At 37.8% G+C, this 21,439-nt stretch overlaps 1 protein-coding gene across 5 annotated transcripts in view; it reads right to left on the bottom strand.

Moving 5' to 3' along the window:
* The window catches only part of LOC140511308 (cytosolic beta-glucosidase-like), a 408,352-nt gene that overhangs the window by 222,772 nt on the left and 164,141 nt on the right, over positions 1-21,439 (bottom strand). For all 5 annotated transcript variants that reach the window (XR_011969491.1, XM_072620370.1, XM_072620371.1 and 2 more), the window contains 2 exons: positions 16,564-17,369; positions 15,177-15,300 (listed from right to left, as the gene is read on the bottom strand). Coding sequence is in view for 4 of the 5 variants with exons in the window: in XM_072620370.1 (XP_072476471.1) it covers positions 15,177-15,300; positions 16,564-17,369 (930 nt within the window). In the remaining variant the exon portion in view is untranslated. The remainder of the gene's footprint in view (positions 1-15,176; positions 15,301-16,563; positions 17,370-21,439) is intronic.

Genomic DNA, 21,439 nt, shown 5'->3' with positions numbered 1-21,439 from the left:
AAAGGCTATACCAAAACTGTTGTCAGAGGAAGTCTAGGTGAGTAGGCATCTTTATCAACCTGGAAAACATCTATTCAAAAATGTTTGGGAATATTTTTTATTTTTTTTCTCTTCCAACAGATCTGGAATTCTTGTTCCCATTAAAGAGAATGAGGAACTCTGCTTAACACGTTGAAATACTGAGAAGTGGTGCAGCTGGATGATATGGTGAATAGAATGCCAGACCTGGAGTAAGGAAGACTCATCTTCCTGAGTTCAAATCTGGCTTCAGCCACTTATTAGCTTTGTGACCCTCAGCAAGTTGCTTAATCCCATTTGCCTCAGTTTCCTTATCTATAAAATGAGCTGGAAAAATGGCAAACCATTCTAGAATCTTTGCCAAGAAAACGCTAAATGGTGTCATGAAGAGTTGGACATAACAGAAAAATGAGTAAACCACAAAAATACTAAGAAATAACATTATTACAAAAAATATAAAATCCTAAAGAGAGAGTAAGCATACTGTAATTCAGCATTGCTACATGTATGGTTAAGAGGTAGAGATAGATCTTTTATCCAAGAGGTGGAGAGAAATATGTTTCAATGCCTTGGGGACTCACCCTCTGGGTCATAATCACAACTAGACTTGGAAAAATTAACTAGTATTGCTTAACATTCACTGTGATCTAAGTACAGTTTCTTGATGCATTTAAAAAATGGGTCAAACTCTGCTGAACTCAGTTCAGAATTGTGCAAAACAAATTATTGGCATAAAAGGACATATTTAAAAGTGTTCAAACATGTTAAAACATTCTGAAGCATATTCTGTATCAACAAACTTAGTTATTTTACTTTGTTCCAGTTAGTGTTCGTTTTCATATACATATTTGTAAGCAATACATTATAAACATGATCATATATGCAAGGCAAGTCAATAAGCATTTATTAAGCACCAATTTTCTAGGCACTGTGATAAGCACTGGGGTTACAAAGAAAGGCTAAAAAAGTAAATAAATACATATTAAATGTGCTCAAATATATAATATGTATTATATATATATATATATATATATATATCATACAACCAATTTCTTGCTTCTATTTCAACCTCTCCTATTTCAGTTCTTTGAAGAAACCTTAATATTGATCCACCTAGACCCCAATCTGGCCTAGTCTTTTGGTTCACAGTTGCTCAAATTTTTATTCAGACTGTATTCCTCTTCCCCCAAGGAGGGACTTTCGTTTCTAGCTCTGATAATTGCCCAAATTACCATTATCTGTAGATTAGATACCATAAGAGAACCCGAAAGTAATAAAACAATGTTTCTTTTCAAAATAGACTATAAATTCAGACTTCACAGTAATTCAAACATTGCCCACCCAATTATTCAGAGGAGAATGTGCTGTTTATTATTTTAATCTTATATAAAGATAAAAGGCCTAAGGAAAACACACGGAGTGTTGGGGGGTACTTCAACAGTTTACCTTGGAGAAAAGTGTTTATGAAAAAGAGTTTAGTAAAGTTGAAATAACACTGGATTGTAAATCAAGAGACTCATTCTTGTCTCAGGCTTTAGGTTAATGTGTGGTGTGATCTTGGGCAACTTACTCAGAGACTCTGGGCTTCTGTTCCCTCATCTGTATAATAGTCAGGAAGTATTGGCCTTGCTGACCTTGAAAATTCTAGCTATCTCTCAAGCACCAGGACTCTATGTATGTAAATGATATCCAAGAACAAGGATTGGCAAAAATAGAGGTGGAAAAGGTTATTACTAACACAATCTTTCATTCTGTGGCCAATACACACATTTTTTAAAGATAATAGTAGGGTTTTTCCTTGTTTAATAATGTATCAAGGGGCTGACAGCCACAGATTGACAGTGTGAATGTTTTTAAGTCTTAAACTTATTGTATTAACATAAATTCATTTGTTCTGCTCTGTGATCTCATGCTGTACTTATGGAAATGTGAGGTTTTTGTTGCAGAAGCAACTTCTATGAAACATGGTAATTGACCATTTGAATGTACCAAAGTTCAAAATCATGGTTCCCAGAAGATTTAAAATAGTCACTTAGGCCAAACCTGGTATTATCAAGTGTGAAACGTATTTGGCAGCAATAAAATAATAGTTGATTTGCAATAGCTAGGATTACTGTGGTTTTTAGTTATTTAACATATCTATATATTGATGGACTTCTTTCCAGGTTAGGCTCAGAATGTTGGGAGGTGGGGGGGAGGAGGCAGTAAATTGGTAAAGGTGAGTAGGGAGATGACAACCTCTATTAGGATGTTATAACCGGTTCCGTTTTGTGCAAACAGACCTCTTCAGCTGACTCTCTCTCATCAATCCATTTTGCTGAAAATATCCCTGAATGCAGCAAATACCAAGGCTTCTACAGTACAGGTGAACATTAAAAAAGAAAAAAATAACTTTTGTTGTATGTATATATTTCAGTTAAGCTACATTTTCAGACACCACATGCAAATTTTAGAATTTCAGTATACAAAGAACAGCGAATGTGTGTGTGTGCGTGTGTGTGCGTGCAGGGGTGTGTATGTGAAAGGTGGGCATGATTCTTTAATTTGGCCTGAACAAAAGAAGGTTAAGAGGTGCTCAATAATTGTCACAACTATAATGGATTCTGGAGGAAGGCTGGGGACCTTCATTCCCTAGAAATCTTTAAGAAAAAAAAAATAGACACCAATCTGACAGAAATAGTTCAGTTATTTGCCTGCCTAAAGGCAGGAAGCTTGACCAAATGACCTCTTGGTCAGCTCTGTGATTCTGTGATCAAGATAATGACAAGGAAGTCACCTGATGTAGACACTGAGAATGTAGGGCATGGATGATGAAAGTTTAAACCCCACAGGTACAGTCACCGGGTAGATACACAACCAGGTCATCAAGATGAGTGTACACTTGATATATTAGGAAGTGCCACATATTACAAAACTGTTTTCCAAGACTGCCATACAACAGAGAGCTTCCTGTATTAAAACGCTACAATAAAAGCTACATATTCTTATGAAAATGTATGAAGGAACTGGGATATCTTCAAGAATGGGAACTCCCAGGTGTAGAAACTCCTTCTACCCACACAAGTTTGCAACTCATCTATGCTTTGTTTTTCAATCTTAAAGAGTTCCCTATGGCACAAAGAGTTGAAAAGACTTTCTCAGATTCACAGACAGAATTTGAATTTCAGTCTTTCAAATTCCAGCTCCAACAATCTACCCATGATGCTATGCTACTTTTAAATACATGTTCTTAGGGTATTTAAATCCTTGCATATGGAATAATAAGCTGTTCTGCGAAAACAAGGAACATAGCTAAATGGACAGATACTTCCTTTTTTTTTCCAGGCTTGGTAACGATTTTATTCAGAAACTTCCATGCGTCAAATGGCATGAATTTAAAAAAAATAATATGATATTGATATCTTTTGGTTTCCCAATATATCCCTCTATCCTCCAAAGAGCCATTTCTTATAACAAAGAATTTTTAAAATGGAAAAAAAAAGTTCATCATAACTAATCAAGACATAAAGAAAGAAAGAGATCTAGCATTATATGCAATGTTCCATACACGTATTCCACTACCACTACAAAGAAATGAGAAAAGGAAGAATTAACACAGACAAATTAGATGGGGGAGGAGGGCTGGTAGTTCTGGAACCCTACTTCCATTTGGAATGGGTTCAAGAAGGAACAATACATATACATCTAGAAGAACATATAAGTTTTCTAAATTCAGAGAGAAATAAAAGGCTAAAGGGAGAGGGAACAGGGAGAAGATAGGGGAGGAATTTTTAGAGGGAAGGGTGAGGGAACAAAATGGAGGGGTAACAGAAGGGTGTTTGGATTAACAAGAATGGGAGGTTCCTTGTAGAGGGGTGGGGTTAGGTTAAGTAATAGGAGAGCAAGGTGGTGGGTAGAAATAAAGTAGAGGAGTCAGGAGGGATAGGAAATAAGAGATACACACAAATATAAGATAAATATCAGGAGTAGAACTTATCAGGAAAAAAGCAGAGGTAGTGATCATGATCTCAGACAAAGCTAAAAGAGATTTAATCAAAAGAGAAAAATAGGGAAACTATACTACATGTCAGCCATATTAATCATTATTGTTTTAGACTATTCAAAATAACTACAGTATGAGGTTAAAATATTGTTATATGAGAAATGATGAGTTGGTGAACTTAGAAAAATATGGAAATACTCAGATTTGTGAAGGAAGGATATCCACCCTTGGAAAAACAGAGGACAAATAAGTGTAGTATGCTCTTACATTGATGCATATGAGTGTATAGGTGTATATAAGAGTATGATGATTGATATCTAAGTATTTGCATGCATATTTAAGTGTGTGGTACGTGTGTATATGCATGCATATATATTTTTACCTGTGTCTACGTGTACATCTGTATGTATATATGTGTGTATGTATATATGTAGGTGTGTATATGTAAATGTGTGTGTGTGTGTATGTGTGTGTGTATCTGCTCTTAGTTATAGCCTTCTGGGCAGGAGGGGGAAGAAGAAAATAAAAAGTGGACAGCAGAGAACAAAAGAAACTTACAAGGAAGCAAAGAGAAGATGGATAGTACAATGTGCAGTGCTTATTACATAGGCTTTCTTGAAATGAAAATTTATTGCTCTGCATTTTGAATCCTCTCTTACATTCTGCTACGCACAAAGCAATGATTTTTTCTTTTCTTATTTTGTATTTTCTTTAATATTTTAGTTTATAATGTTTCTTTTTCTTTTCTTACTGTATATTTAAGTTAAAAAAAGATTTTTTAAAAAGTTTTTTCTGCATCAAATGATATAAATGTGTGATTTTTGTTACTTTTGCTGTTGATATAGTCAATTGTGTTAATAATTTTCCTTATGTTAATCCATCCCTGCATTTCTGATATGAATTCCAATTGATCACAATGCATAATTTTTGTAATATATTGTTATGGTCTCTTAGCTAGTATTTTATTTTGGATTTTGCATCAATATTCATTAATAAAATTGGTCTACAAAAAAAAGAAGTGGAAGTAGTATCTAATCATACTTCTATAAGGCCAAACTTGGTCATTATAATTTTACGGTATTCAGTTTAGGGTGATTTGTTGTTGTCCTGTTCATTCACTTCACTGAAAGCAACATATAGGTGGTTCTGTTGGTTCTTTTTATCCCCTTTTCCATAAGTTTAAATGTTTTCCAGTGCTTCTGTATATTCACCATATTCATCTTTTCTCATAATTAAGTTATAATCACTTATATTTTAGGCCAGGTTTTTTTAGCCATTTCCCAATCAGCAAACATTTAGTTTGTTTTCAGTTTTTTGCTGCTAAAAACATTTTATCATATAGGTTTGGCATGTGTTTTCTTGACCTCCTCTGATGCATGTTAGGCTTTAAAAATGTTATTCTGGCTTCATTAAACTTCATTAAACTGCCAAAAAATCTATGACACACACACAAAAAGATGAAAGTGCATTGGGCCAGACTCTTCCCCCTGTGCTCTCTCCTTACTCTCCTAAAGTTATTTTTTTCCTTACTTTGTAGACATTTGGCATTTATTTATCTGCCTTTGGTCATTTTCACCCAATAGAACAGAAGTTCCTTAAGAGGAGGGGCTTTCATTTTCTGCTTTTGTAGTCTCCAGGGCCTAACCTAATCCTTAGGTGCTTTAGTAAATGTTTATTGAATTGAGTTGAAATCCATAAATATCAAACTCCACATCTCCATGTGGCTAAACTTCAGTAAGGGACAAAATAAACTTCGGTCCTCAGAGGGTGTCATTGACCCAGCCTCTGCTACACGATGCTTAGCTAGGGTTTCATTTCTCAAAGTCATGAAACCACTTCTTTTCTGCTCAAATCACTTCCAGTTTTTGTGACAAATGTGAAAAATAACTTTTTATTTTAATGGAGACTGGTTTTAGCTTTTTCCCCAGACCAATATCTCCATCACGTTCATAAGGAGTGGGCAATGGAGAAGTGATACCTGAAAATGGGATGAGACAAAAAAAAGGAGGCCAGTGAGGAATACGCCCTCACTCACACTCACACACACGCACACACAAATGTTCAACATAACAACCAAGTTACAAACTTCGTGAAGAAAGGTTCAGGAGAGACTTTTGACAAGAGTCTAATTTTGGAACTGCCATAGACTGTGAGCCCTTCAATCTGATATAGCTTGAACGAAAGGTTAATGATAAAGTCACATTTAAGGAAAAGTTAAAATTACTACTCAGTTTAACAGAATTAAGGAACACACTTTATGGAGAAGGTATTTGATGGTCATATTTAAATGCCTTAAAACTTGATGGATTAGGTGGTGCTTCATCTGACCGTGTTTTGAAATGTGATTTTACTACTCGTGATGGTAACTGGCCAAGAGTTGTTCGGCTGGGGATTTTACACTAATACTTGGAGCTGATTCGATGCATTAAATTTCCTGTCAGAGATTTTATGCGATCTATAGTGACTTTGTTTAACTTGTGTCTGAGGTGACCCTTTTGACCCAACAAACTCCAAGTGATAACTTGCTTCATAGATGAAGAGTGCTATTCATTTTCAATGTGTTCCAGCACAGAAGGAAACATTAACTATTTCTTGACCTTAGAAGCTATTTGGAAATGGAATCAATATCCGTGGCAACAATTCTTTTTTAAGAGCATAGCATAATTCTATATTCAGGTAGGTAATTTGCTCACATTTCTGGTGACAGATAAGGCAAGGAAACCCCCTCCCCCCACCACCACCAAGAGCTCATCACAAAGTCATCGATTTAGAACTGGAAGAGCCTTTCAATGAGACCATCTAATTCAATTACCTCATTTAACAAATAAAGAAATTGAGGCTTATAAAGGTTAAGTGCCTTACTCAGGGTTACACAGTTAATGTCAAAGCAAGAATTTGAAGCCTGGTTGTCCTGGGTCTAAGTCCAACATTCTCTCAACTGTGCCAATGTGCCATGATGCCTCTGGACAGATCCATGCTAGGTATATAAATGTGTTATAATATATACACATGGGTAGAGATTGTACCTCTAAATGGTTTTACAAAATAATTTAGCTGTCATATTAATTAATCCCCCATTAATTAATTCTGATGTCTCAAAGTTTACTTCATAGCCTAGGAAATGGTGAACAATGCTAACAAAATATCATAGTAAATCTTGTCCTTGACGTCTGTGGTCAGTGAATAGTTGCATCCTGAGATTAAAAAAAGACGTTTTAGATTTCTTTCAGTTCTTATTTGGTCTCCCTCTCAAATCAAGTTCAGTAACGAGAGACATCTTAGTATATCATTGCAGAGATTTTATTATTTGCTCACAGAAAATGAAAATTGGTACTTTCAGTCTCATGACTCCTGGCCCAGGAATATCATTGCAATCAGAAACTGTTCCACTAACTACTTGCTATGTTGGGAATAGTGAAAGCATTTAAGACCACCAAGGTTTGTCATTCTTCTGTCGAATTGTATTTCTTTCCCCCACGATGCTTTAGTATCCACCACCACCATCCTTTTTATGGTATATCTTCTTTTTTCCTCATTCCTGACAATGACTCTCTAAACTTCCAAAGTCTCTGACCAGTGGGCATCCACAGAAAAGAGAATTGGCTTAAGACTGTCCATGGAAGCCAAGATTTCTGCTTTTACAGAAGCAGGGAATAGCTAAAGACAGTAGGAATAATCTGTCCTCTGCTTCCATAGGGGTTTGTGTGCCTGCTTTTACAGGCACTGCAGAGCAGTGGAAAAAGGACTTCTACTCCTGGCTTTTTCACAAACAAGATACATTATGATTCAGGGATACTCATCTAGTTCCTCTTCCAGAGGTTCTTAACCTGGGACCAATGAATTTGTAGTTTCGATTTTTGTTTTTAATAGTTTGATAACTGTCTTTAACTATAATTGGCTTCCTTTATAGTCCTGTATATTTTAAGTATTTAGAAATATTACTGTGAGAAGGAGTCTGTGGTCTTCACCATATTGCCTATATTTTCTTATCTGTAAAATAAGAAGATTGAAATAAATTGCCCCAAATGCCTCCTCCAGCCTTAACATTCTCAAATTCTAAGATAAAATGTAATAGATTTAGAGCTAGAAGGGACCTAATCCAAATCCTTCATTTTGAAAATGGAAAAACTGAAGCTGAAAGCTGAAGAGACTCGCCCAAAGTCACTCAGGTAGTATGTAATAAGTAGAAGAAATAGCTGGAATTTGAAGCCAGGTTCTCTGACTCTAAATAGGGTAGTTAAATTTCAATCTTTGTCACGAGTCTTACATTTACTATCTTTGTGACCTTGGAAAAGTCATTTAACCCTTTTGAGCCTCACTTTCTAAATAGAAGATTTTTGTGAGAACTAAGACATTATTTTCCCCAGGTTTTTCTCCTGCCTTTCTGACCTCTCCTCAGTCTCTTTAAAGAAATCAACACCTATGTCTAGCCCATCATGCATAGGTGCACTCCAGGGCTCTATGCTGGGACTCCTTCATCCAGCCTAAAAATAGAAAAAAGGCAGCCAAGAAGGAAGGACAGCAACTCATTTATCAGCTATGTCACATTCATAAGTGAACTTGGTGGGGCTAATGCCATTTAGAAACAGCTCTAAGTTTAAGGCTATGTTCCCTAGAGATTCTGGTGTTAGAGCAGGGAGTGGGCTCACAGGCATTGGAGGGAATGATTTATACTTTTGTGCTTGTCATATCTTCTCAGTAAATATTAGTTTGTAAAAGCCAATTCATGGAAACCGGCTAACTGACACTGGAGCACTTATTACTAGAAATGTATAGAAAGTAGCTAAGTGGTACAGTAGATAGAGTGCTGGGCCTGGAGTCAAGAAGATTTCTCTTCCTGAGTTCAAATCTGACCTCAGATACTTACTAACTGTGTGACCCCAGGCAAGTTACTTCACCGAATTTGTCTCAGTTTTCTCATTTGTAAAATGAGCTGGAGAAGGAAATGGCGAACTTTCCCAGTATCTTTGCCAAGAAGACCTCAAAGGGGGTCAAAAACAGTCAGATTAACTGAAACAACTGAACAAAAACAACAAAATATAAGGAAGAAAACGCTGGAATGGGGGCGGGCACCTATGGCATTAACGAAAACCCTACTGCCCTTCAGAAATACTCCAGAGCACAACAGCAGCTAAATTCTTCTCTGGGGACTCTATGTCAGTGTAAGTAGGAGTTGGAATAAGGATTCTCAGAACTTACAAGAGCTACATAATTATCACATTGATGATTCAAGAAAGTAGCCATAATCCCATACATGGTACTTACCTCTTAAAGCTAAATTTTTGAAATGTAGCCTTCTGAATATAGACAATGGTGATGACTACAGGACCTATGAAAATTCTGAAAAATGACTTGACTAAATTGTTTTCTAAAACAATCTGTAAGTATGATCTCTACTCATGTGTAGACCCTGTCATAAATTGATATACCTAGTGTGGATCTGTCCAGAGGCATGACAATATATTGGTCACAGATCAGGTTTTGATGTCAGAAGACCTAGAGAGGCCTCTCACATATACTGTGAGATCTTAATCAAGTCAAGATCCCTGCAAATGCATCCTAAGATGCAGATGAGCATCCATAGAGAATTTGGAAGTTCTCCATACTGATAAAGACCACACAGGTCTTAATCACCTCTGACTGCAAATGGATGGTAATCTCACCTTAATACCTTCCTTCCTAGATCTTCTCTGACCCACCTCTCCACGCATCTTGATTCACTCGGTAACAGTTAAATTTGAACTTAACATCATTGTTCTCTTTCCTTTTCTGTCACCAACTTTGCTACTCAGGGAATATAGATGGAATCATAGGATTATATATCTAGACATGGAAAGGTGTTCAGAAACCATGTATTCAAACCCCCTCATTTTACAGGAAAAGAAACCAATGGTATGCTGAGGAACACATGAATGGCAAGCATCTGAGATAGGATTCAAACCCAGGTCCTTTAACTCCAAAACGTATGGCCTTTTCCACTGCTCCCTCCACATTGCCTCCCAGAGAAGGGAACTGTACAGTGCAGGCTCATCATCCAGCCTCACAAAAGCTCAGACCATGAGCAGATTAATGGTTCTCAGGGAATGTCTGCATTTGGGGAGGGGAGCAGAGAGAGAAGGGTGATGGAGTCAAAGAGACAGACATAAAACGACAAATATATACATAAGACAGACCCATTTTCAAAATCTCTTTTTAAAAAAAATACATGCTTAGGGCCATGGAGGGCATCAATAAATGACATTTTGCTTTCTATTTTGGATTTGTAACCAATTTTTAATTGCTGCAGTTTTCTGAATGCTTAATGTGTCGACCTTGGAGACCTCTCCTTAGTTTGGAGATTTGTTCTTGATGTTGTTCCGCTTTGTTTTTAGCGTTCATTTAGAGGTTGCAGTTGCTTAACACAATTTGCCCAGTTAAATGCACTAGATTGTCTGCGACCCGAAATCAGAATAGGTAGGCAACTGCCAGAAAATGCAGTTTGGGGAGAAGGACATTTTCACCTTTCCCTTCTTGCATGGGGAGGGGAGGGGAGCAGCATGGAAGCAGGAGGGGTCCTGCCAAAAGGAGCATCATTTTTTTTTCTCAGCTCCTTGTCATGGTAGAGAATCCAGCCTCTAAGATTTACAACCTTCTTGTTACAAAGTATCAGCTTCAACACTCTCCGTGAAGTCTTCAATAACTGCAATGACATCTTGCTGTGGGGTTTTGTCATTAAGAGTCCAAAGCTGGTCATTAACAAACCTTCCCTGCCATCATAGACTGCTGTGCTAGCTCAGGCATGGCACTGGACTGGGAAGCTGGGCTGGCACACAAAGTTGCTAAAATCATACTTCTCTCTAGTGTGGACGATATTCTTGGGGGAGGAAAAACAGACTTTGTAGCTACTTCTTTTATATTTCTTTTGGAGGTGATTCACCGCTGACATTTCCTGGGATGGACACGTGATGGTGATGATGATGATGATGGGGTAATGATAGGACCTGGGTTTGTGATTTTTATAGAAGCTCCCATGTGGGGAAACCTCCATTTACTAATGCAGGTCAGTACTTTCCATGCAGCTCTGTCTTAGAGAGTTGCCTAGACTGCAAATGACTTGCCCAGGGTCACACAGCTAGTATGTGAAAGAGGCAAGACTTAAACCCAGGTTTTCCTGGCTTTAAGGACAGGTATCTATCCACTGCACCAGGCTGCCTCCATTATAATGATAACTGGTCCTTGCATAGTGTTCCAAGATTCACAAAGTACCTTGCATACATGATCTCCTTTGCCCCTCACAACCATGAACATTACAAATATCACTCTTCCCATTTACATAAGAAAAGAAGGCTCAGGTAGATCAAGTGACTCACCCAGAATCACATGGCTAATAAGAGTTTAAGGCAAGATACAACTATATTTCTTAGGGACTCTAAGTCTATCACTCTATGTACTAGACGGCCACAACACACTTGTAATCCAATTCAATGGGCATGTACTGCATAGCTACTACGGAGAAGACACTACACTAGCAGCTAAGGGATAAGCAGATGTGTGTTCGTCCTTCTTTGCCGAAGAAGACCATGCCATCAGAGAAATGATGACATGACTTGCCCTTGACTTTGTTTTGAGTGAGGGAGGGCTGTGCAGGTCACCAGCCTCACTTCTCCTCCAGAGCCATCTGAATCCAGTGACCAGATATTCATCAGGATAACTGGAGATGACCCAGGATGAGGAAATTGGGGTTAAGTGACTTGCCCAAAGTCACACAGCTAGTGAGTGTCAAGTGTCTGAGGTGAGATTTGAACTCAGGTCGTCCTGACTCCTGCACTGGTGCTCTATCCACTGCACCACCTAGCTGCCCCCTGGATAAACAGATAAATAAGACAACAGCCCTGTCAGGTCAGTCCTATTATTAACTCCATTTATCAACCAAAAAGGTGATCTAATGATTACATTATAGCAAAGGGCATCCCATCGTCAAGAATTCAAAACATCTATATCTAATGTCTGCTTTGTGTCTAAGGATTCCATGGAGGAAATCTTCAACTAAAGCTAGGGGTTCTTCTAATGGTAAGTACTTTTTACTGATCAGATGCCCCCCGTGCCAATTCATGCCCAAATAACTGCTGAAACTGATAACCCCAGTTAGCCCAACCATGCTGTCTTCCTCTAGGCACTTTCATACCTAAGTACTTCCACCAAGTCCTAACTTTAAATCCTTTTTATGCTATAATATCATGCTATATTATCCTAATGTATTTAGGAATCCCCTCCATTCTTAATATATTTATCCAAATGCCTGAGTCAGTTTCCACAAAGAAGGAATTAAATTATTGAAGGGGGCAGAGGACAGAAGCACAAGGAAGGGAAATTCCAAATTATTTCTCTGGTGTGCCTCTCTCCCCTCTCCTCTCACCATCCCACATAATCCCTTTGATACAGCAAGGAAGCAGTTTGTCCTAATAGCTAGGACTTCTACACTCATTCTCTGAACACTCATAGCCAAAAGAGTGCAGCTATATCTCTCAGGAAGAGGCACCTAGTTTTCCGCAATCTATTCAATCTCCCCTAATGCCTAGACTGTCTTCCATGAAATTTCAACCTCCAGGGAAAGAGCTACTTTCTAGTGAAAAAAAAAAAAATCCTGGCCCGATCTCAACAACCCCTTCACTTTATAATGGGGCACAGATCCATATAAAATCCCCAAGAGAATCAAGGGTTGGTGGAGGGTTTGAAAAGAAGTTAAGAGTATTATGATCTTTTTTTTAAAGGAACTTAAAGATTTAGCAATGGCAGCTATTGTCAAACCAGGACAAATATCCACATGACAAAGCTATCCCAGGCACCCTCTTGCCAGATTATTGCTTGTGCTGCCAACATTTTGACTTTTTATCCAGCCTGGCAACCATTTTAATAATAATAATGGAGTGCTCCCTTCTCTGTAGAACTCCAACTGTAAAAAGTCAGAGGGCCAATATTGGGACATCCATGGTGAGCTTCTTCTTGAAGCCATAAATTTATTGAGGCCTGTGTTATACCAAAGATGTTTTCCCCTACATAAGGGTAAAAAACACAAAATGCCGAGATCCACACATACTTGGGAAAACATCATGCCCGCTCTAACTCAGGAAAAACAATTTGGAAAAATGACAAGGTTGTATCTGTAAAGGAGGTGCAGATGCCAAAGACAATAACTTGAAGGTGATCTATCTGTCCTCAGACTTGTGAATTTTTTATGTCTAGACACTCATAGACTATTCAAATATACTTATGTAACACAGAGAACATAACCTGAACCCAAACTGATCTCTTTTCATTCTTTTTAAAAAAAGAAAATGGATTTTTTTATTCCTTTTCTGCCCCTTTCCCCCAAAGGAAATGAAGACAGCTTACTTTTTTACTGCTCTGTTAAGTGAGGTAGAATTCTCTCTAATGAGAGAGACAAGATCTCCAGGAGAACGTCATTGATTCAACTCTAGTGTCATTATGAGCCCATCTTTATATGTGATGATGGGGGGAACGATTTGTTCACGGAAATCACAGAACCATCATCCATCTGACTCCCTGGGTTTTGGCTAGACTCTCACCTACTGTGCTCCTGCTAATGGCTTATTTGGCTGGTTATTATTTTTAATCGTTCACCTGGTGCTTTTTACTTATGGAATTCGTGCCAATCATTATCATCAGCTATGCCTTAAGGGAGTTTTGTGAAGGAAGCAAGTCTGTGCAGCCCTGTTTTACAGATGAGAAACTCAGTACCATGATATGTGCAACTTAGCCAAGGTCACAGAGCAAGGTGGTCCCTCACATCCAGGCTATTGCTTACCTGTGTCAGAGATTAGGCCAAGACTAAGAGAGAGCTATGAATAAAGACCATGTACACTACAAAATGAAACTCCTCCACTAACATCCTTCTTTGATGTCTCCATAAGAATGACCTCTGGTATAGAAATTCCCTCCAACAGCAAAAGAAACTGCCTGTTTATGATTTAAAAGATAAATCCTTGGGAGTTGTCTGGGATACATGGAGTGACTTGTCTAGGGTCCTACATAAGTATCAGAGTTAGGATTTGAACCCAATCCTCTCTGACTCTATGCTTAGGACTCTATAGACTTTAATCCACTTCCTTTTTAAGAAATTAATGGGGTTTTTTATATAGCTGTTCCCTGTCTCCTGTACCTCTACAGACTTTCCCAGTCCCCCCATCACCTATAACATCACTCATTTTTAATGTTAACCTTCAGAGTTACTATTTTGTAGTAAAATATGACCAGTTTGTGCTTCAGCAAACCCCTTTATTTGCACTGAAAACTTGAAAGGCTTTATATTACTGATTAAATAACTTTATATAGTAATAAAATATTTGCTCCTGATTAACACCCAAAGAGGTATAAGACTAGAGGCCAAGAGATCCAATTTGCCCTGCTTTATCAGTGGTAGCTAGTTAAAAAGTTTTTATTAAGCACCTACTATGTACCAGTCACTGCGCTAAGTGCTAGACAAAAATGTTCTTGGAAAGTCATTTCCTTCCCTCTACAAACTGGAACTGGTGATAATCTATGATCTACAGATCACAAAAACCCACAAAATAACCAGGAATGGATAAACTATAGGGCGAAGTGGAAAAAAATCCCATATAAGAACACTTTTACCTCTGGTTACCAAGGAAGAGAATTCAGGGGAATCTAATCATCAGAAGACATTAATATTTTAAAACACAATGCCTAGTTCTGACACAGCAAGAACTGTTTCTTCCTGAGTTAACTGGTCATTTCTTTAAATAAAAATATTCATTGTCATTCTGAAGCTTACTGCTCTAATATTTAATTAAAAGGACCTTTTCATTGTCTAGCTGTCAGGCTATGTCTGGGTATGTGGTTTATTAAAATATGCAAACAAATATGTGAGTGGGGAAATGATAATCTTTGGGGATTAAAGTACCCTGCTCTTCTCACCTTTGGGATTGGGTTTTACAAAAGTAAGTTCGACAGGTGTTCATTTTCTATTTGATTCTGAAGATAGACTAAAATGACTCACTTTCCCTCTTCCCAAACACTTTTTTCTAATCACATTACTTTATACTGATTTACATGAATTTCAGCTTCAAAAATCATTGGTCTTTGCTGAATGCAAATAGGCACATAGGAAAATTATATTAAGTTTGCACAATTGATCTTTCATCATTTCAAATGGTACCTTTGTACAGTTCCTGTATCGTCTGTCTGATATACTCCCAGCGTTGAGTGTCATCAAGTGGAGCAGGGTCACCCTGGGGAAATCCATTCTCGGTGATGTAAATTACAGGGTTATTATACAGATCCTAGAACAAGAGAGCAGAAGTTTTATTCTGAACAGATGTAAAAAAAGCTCATAAAATCAGGTGCATTACCCTCTATCTTCTCTTATCCACAACCCCCAAACTAGTTTTCATCAAATCGCACTGACCCTATTAACTTAATTTTCCACGAGCTGACCTTTTATGACTAACAATGGAAAAGCAAAATTGTGCAAATATCCATGAAGACAGTGAAATGACTCTTACTTTAATGAGAAGACTGAAATATCTTCCCTGCATCAGCATCTGCTTATTGTAACTACTCCTTAACCCCTTAGTGCTGCCAGCAGCTGCATCCCCTGTAACCCCACAGGAGGGGTCCTGATGACTGACAAGATGAAATGTTCATTTCGGTTCTGTTATGTGCCATCCAGTATAAATGAAAGTGTCTCAATCTTGTAATACTTATAATCATTTTCAGAGCTCACAGTCATAGCATCCTTGAAGTCATTTCTAACAACTCTTTGGATCAGGAAAACTTCTATTTGGCACAGAAAATTTTCATTGCTTGATTCCATATTTATCTATCAACCTAGAAGCATTTCCTAATCACCTGCTATGTGTTAGGTACTGAGGATGCCAAACGTGAACTGGTGTCTGTCCCTCAAGGAGCTTATGTAATCTACCACCTTCAATATGTTCTTATGATCGGATCATCTTCGGAATAGGTTGTAAAAATATGTCTACCTGCTTGAAGCAAATGCTTTCATTTATCTCCTCTACCCTTCAACTAACTAAGTGTCCACACCACCTTCACTCCCCTCCCTCCCCAAGAAGCAAAGAGTATGTACAAGAACTTTCTTCCAGACCCATAACCTGATTTTCTGTGTTTGTTATATCAAGTTAAGCTTAACAATAAAAACAACTTTACTATCAGGTGAGAAGTTAAACCAATAGAATTTATACTCCTTGAGAGAAGGGATCTGTCTTTGCTTTGGCCCAGTGCCTTTCCCACAGGAGGTGCTTAATAACATCTTGTTGGATTGAATTGGAAAAGATTGGACCAGGCATCACTCTTTCTCACTACCTTACAGTCATTCCTAACAGACTCTCACATGAGATTTAAACTTTCACTCTTGGTTTCAAGATCTCAGCCCCAACTGACCTCCTTTCATATGGCTTTTAGCTTTCTTTGTCCAATTATACTTGTTCTCTATCTGATTTTTCTCTCAAGCCAACACCTACACCACCCAAGTGTGAATGAGTACGTACATATATGCAAATAAATACAAATGTGTACATATTTACCTTAATATATTTCAAGAGTTTCCGAATACTCCATGGGGTCACAGAGATCCAAGAGCCTGGTTGTGAAACCTTCCAGGATGGATCAGGAAATACCTCAGTATTTATATCCTTGAGAATATTCAGTTCTCCCTCTGAATACTCTTGGTGCTTTGCTAAGCAAGCTGTATAATACTGTATGGCAAAAAAATCAGCAGAGCCTTTGATCATCCTCTTTTCTTCTTCTGTGAACTCAGGGAGTCTTGACGATGGATAACCTTGCTTTTTACTCATGGCAGCAACCTGGGACTTTAGGACAGCAGGATAATCACCATCGATAAATATAGGTTTTGCAAATAAATCTAGGGCCAAGGCCATGATCCCTTTTGCAGCTTCCTGGTCAGCTGCGGATGTAGGATCGGCTGGTTCTACCCAGGGGGAGAACAATGACATGGACACCTGACCATTTTGCTTTTTCCTGAACAAAGAATCATAACTGTGCCAGGCTTTGGCATGAGCTTTGATCATATTATGAGCTGTTTGATAAGCTCTGTTTCCAGGGTTAGGGACACCTGGAGCAAATATACCTTTGTCATAAGCTAACAGAGCAAGGGTATTGGGCTCATTTATAGTGATCCACAGTTTGACCCGATCCCCAAAAGTGCCAAAGCAAAACTGGGCATATGCATCAAAAACTTCAACAATTGCCCCAGTTTTCCAGCCACCTTGATCTTCTAAATGTTGGGGCAAATCAAAGTGATACAGAGTTACCACAGGTATAACACCATTTGCTAGCAGGTCATCTATCATCTTGTTGTAATAATCAATTCCTAAAAGAAAAAATGACAGAGGAAAAAAATAGTCATTGTTTTTGAAAGACTAGAAATTAATAAGGAAAAAAATCATTTAAAACATGTCCGAGTTAAATTCTAAGACAATTATAATTCAAAACAAAGCATTCTCCGTGTAATAGAATAAAGGTAGTGCTCTAACTGACAGGGACATTGTTATCCTGAGTATTTTTATAGCTTCCTAACATTTGTGGAAACCTGGCCATAAGCTATAGCCTAAAGATTTCTTAGTGTAAACTTAGGGTGAGGGTATAATGAGCCAAAGAGAAAGTGAAATTTTAGGGGTTTTATTGTAGTCATTTCAGCATGTCCAACTCTTTATGACCCCATCTGAAGTTCTCTTGGTAAAGAAAATTGTCTTTCTTGGGCTCATTTTTTCAGATGAGGAAACTAAGGCAAATAGTATTAAGTGACTTGCACAGGGTCACAAAGCTACTAAGTGTCTTAGGCTGGACTTGAACTCAAGCCCTTCTGACTCCAGGGTTAGCACTCTATCCATGCACCACCTAACTGCTTCTTATTATGGGGGTAGGCATCAGGATAGAACCTGTTTCACATAAGCCCAAAGTCTGAGGCACTGAACTCAGTTACACTTATCTGAACATATGGTATGATTTGTCTCCCATCCACTAATAGAATATAAGCTTTTTGAGGGCAGAGAATTTCAGTTTAGTCTTGGTACCCCTACTGTCTAGCATAGTGTCTTGCACGCAGTAGGTTCCTGTTGAATTAATTAATTTATTTATTGAATTAAATTGAACTAGTCTAAAAAAGCTTTTTTACCTGCTCACTCCCTATGATCACCTGAAGGCAAGGACAGAGAGACAACATGATGTAGGTCAAAAAAAAAAAATGTATTGGATTTGGAAGTGGAAGATGGGAAGTTAAGTTAAGTTCCACTCAGTTACTTTACCATCTGTATGAACTTATCTCTACTTTGCAAATCACTTAATGTATTTGTTTCTGAATGTCCATCTCTATCAAATGGAGACAAATAAGAAGGTCCCCAAGACCCATTTAAGCTCTAAATCCTGGGTTTATAAAAAAGGTGAAGGTGCTCCCTGTAGCTGGAACACCCTCGTACCGTTCTTCACCTACTATTTCCCTACTCATATTTTACTGCCCAGCTCAGCTGATATCTCCTCTAAAGTCCCCTGATCAATAATGATCTTCCCCTCAGAGCTTACACAGGACTTTGCTTGCTCCTCTCTAATAAACTTAGTGTATATTAATTTATATCATAGCTATCTATGTGTATCTCATATCCATCTACTAGGCTTTAAGCTATAAGAGGGCAGGAATAGTCATTTGTACTTTGAACACCTCCCCACCACCACCACGACAACCAAGTCTCCAATGAAAACAAGACTGAATATACATAACAATATGTATTTTGTTAATCAGTCTATGGACTGTAAATTCAAGCCTGGTCCTTATCCTTTGATGAACTGCAGGTAAATAAAATATTCAATAGAAGTCAATTCTTACTTCCAAGTAGTTCCAAGCAACAAGGTATCTGCTAGTCAATAATTTACTTCACAATGTTGAGCATTTTACTTCTGGAGAGTAAAGCTTACTCATCCTGTAGGAGAAGAGGAATTGTGGTATGGGCCCACGACAGGAGGGAGTTGGCACTTATGAGTTATTCTGCAACTTTTTAAATTCAGTACTGGAGAAATTCTTTCACATGGCTGCAGGCTGAAAAAGAAGAGTTCTGAATTTCTTTTCAAGGCTGCTATAGGTAATATTGATAATTATGCAGATGACTCTTGGGTCCTCTAATTATGTAATAGAGAAGCAAATTGCCAAAGGGCCCTATATTTATGTCTTGGGGCTAGTACAATTTTGTTATAAATACAGTTTTGAATATATGCATTTTGTAAAACAAACATCTTTTTTGTTCACATATCTAGAATGGGAAAAAAAAACCCATCAATGGAGGATATGGTCCTGGACCCCACTGCAGACAATTCAATATTCAATCATTCAGGATAGAGAATGGTTCATTATTCTTTTCTTAAAGATTTCCCAGGATAAAGATTCTCTAATCTCTTTCTGTAGCTCATTGGTCAATAAAATCTCTTTGGCTTTAATTCAAGTCCATATCTTTTATCCTCCTTGAGCATGAAGCATAACCAAATTGCAATTTTCTCAAAGGGGTTGGGAAAGAGCAGGGGAGAAGGGTCAGGAAATAGTAGGTATAGGTGTCACCTTGGAGATCATGGAGACAATAAAATCTAGGTTCAAGTCTTTATTTGACATGTGCTAGACATGACTATGGACAGATCAATTGATCTCTCAGAGGTCCAGGCAATTCTCTAAAATAAAAGTTATGAAAGAATTACTGATCTGCATCAGTGGAGAGAATTTCAACACTAAGACTTCTTCCCTACACTTAAAAAAAATCATAGATATGGACCCCCTCAACTCATCTCCCCCAAAACTTTATAAGAATTCTCATTGTATATTGACAGTCATTAACCTTCATTAGGTCTTTAGATGCAGCTGGTGGTGCAGTGGATAGTACACTAGGCTTGGAGTCAGAAAGATCTGAGTTCAAATTTCACTTGAGCCTCTGATCCTGGACAAGTCATTCACTTCTATTTGCCTTGGTTTTTTCAATTATAAAATAAAATTGTAAAAAATCATTTAGCATAGTGCCTGGCACACAGAAGATGTTATGTAAGTTCATTCCCTTTCCTTTTATTCTCTAGCCTTTGTTCAAAGGATCCCATATCGTATTACTTTAATCATCTTTGTCACTAAAAGCCTGTGTAACAAATGCTGCTTGGCCACCTCTCACTGCTACTTGTAGCAGGGATTCCCACATTGAGTGGAAGGTTAGACTGCATGATCTCTAAGCTAGTTTCCGGCTCCAAGATTCTTTGAGTCTAAGATTTTGATTCTGAGTTCTTTTTTGTTGTTGTTATTTTAATATGATTTCATTTTTCTAAGGAATTACTAGGAACTTTAATGGATTGGCCTTAAAAAATATTTTTTTAATAGGGTCCATTTTAAAATGTACTATAAATGTCCAGACACACAGAAACATATGAAGCCAGTAAGGAAAAAAAAGTCCAGTCTCTTCTTCTTAAGTCCTGAAAACTTGACATTTGCAAGAGAAAAGCATGTGGAACAATTTCATTTCGTGAAATCTCCTTCAAGTCCCAAAAGACAAGATTTTACAGGTTTCCAAAACGATAGTCAATCATTTATGGGAGATCTTTGGAAAGGCTAGTGCTTCTGGGTTTTCTGGTTCTTCCCATGTTTTTTGGGAAAATATTTATAAAAAGATGATGGCCTTTTCTGATCTGTACCATTTCAATTCCTTCAACAGATCACTGTCCAGAAGTGAACTCCTGCCTAGTGATAACTAGCTGGTCTGAACCTAAGGCGAACTGGTCTCACTCAGTACAAAGTATTTAATACTAATCAGGCACCTTTTAAAAAAACTAGGGTCAAACCCCTAAAAACTAAGTCCTTAAGGCATACTGTTGTCATTTAGAATATTTCAGCTAAAATATGATCTCATTGTCTCTCTGTGTCTCTCTGTCTCTGTCTCTCTCTCTGGATCTCTCTCTCGCTCTGTCTCTCTGTCTCTCTGACTATGTCTCTCTCTGTCTGTCTCCTCCTCTGCATTCCTTAGAGTTATCTGCCTAGTTATTTTTATAACTCATTTATGATCTCTCTCTCTCTGTCTCTCCCCTTGTCTCTCTATCTCTGTCTCTCTTGTTCTGTGTGTGTGTGTATTTCCCCCCTGGATTTCTTAGGGCTATCAGCCTAGTTCTCTCTATAGCTCATTCCTTGACTTGTATCATAGTTACTGGTGCACATGTCTTTCCTCCCTATTAAACAATAAGTCTCTTGAAGACAAGTACTGTATTTTATTTCATTTTTATATCCCTAGCACCTTCTACATAGTAAGTGGCAGTCGAAAACATGTTCAGTTGAATTTGTTACTGAATTATCACCAGGAAAAGCATCACCTGGCTTAAGTTGTTCCAATTACACCAGCAACCATTCACATTTCACCCAATTTCATCCATTCA

Source organism: Notamacropus eugenii, chromosome 6 (assembly GCF_028372415.1).
Source record: "Notamacropus eugenii isolate mMacEug1 chromosome 6, mMacEug1.pri_v2, whole genome shotgun sequence".
In the NCBI taxonomy this organism is placed as follows: Eukaryota; Metazoa; Chordata; class Mammalia; order Diprotodontia; family Macropodidae; genus Notamacropus; species Notamacropus eugenii.
Note: the sequence above shows the minus strand (reverse complement) of the source record. Positions and strands in the feature narration are given on the sequence as shown.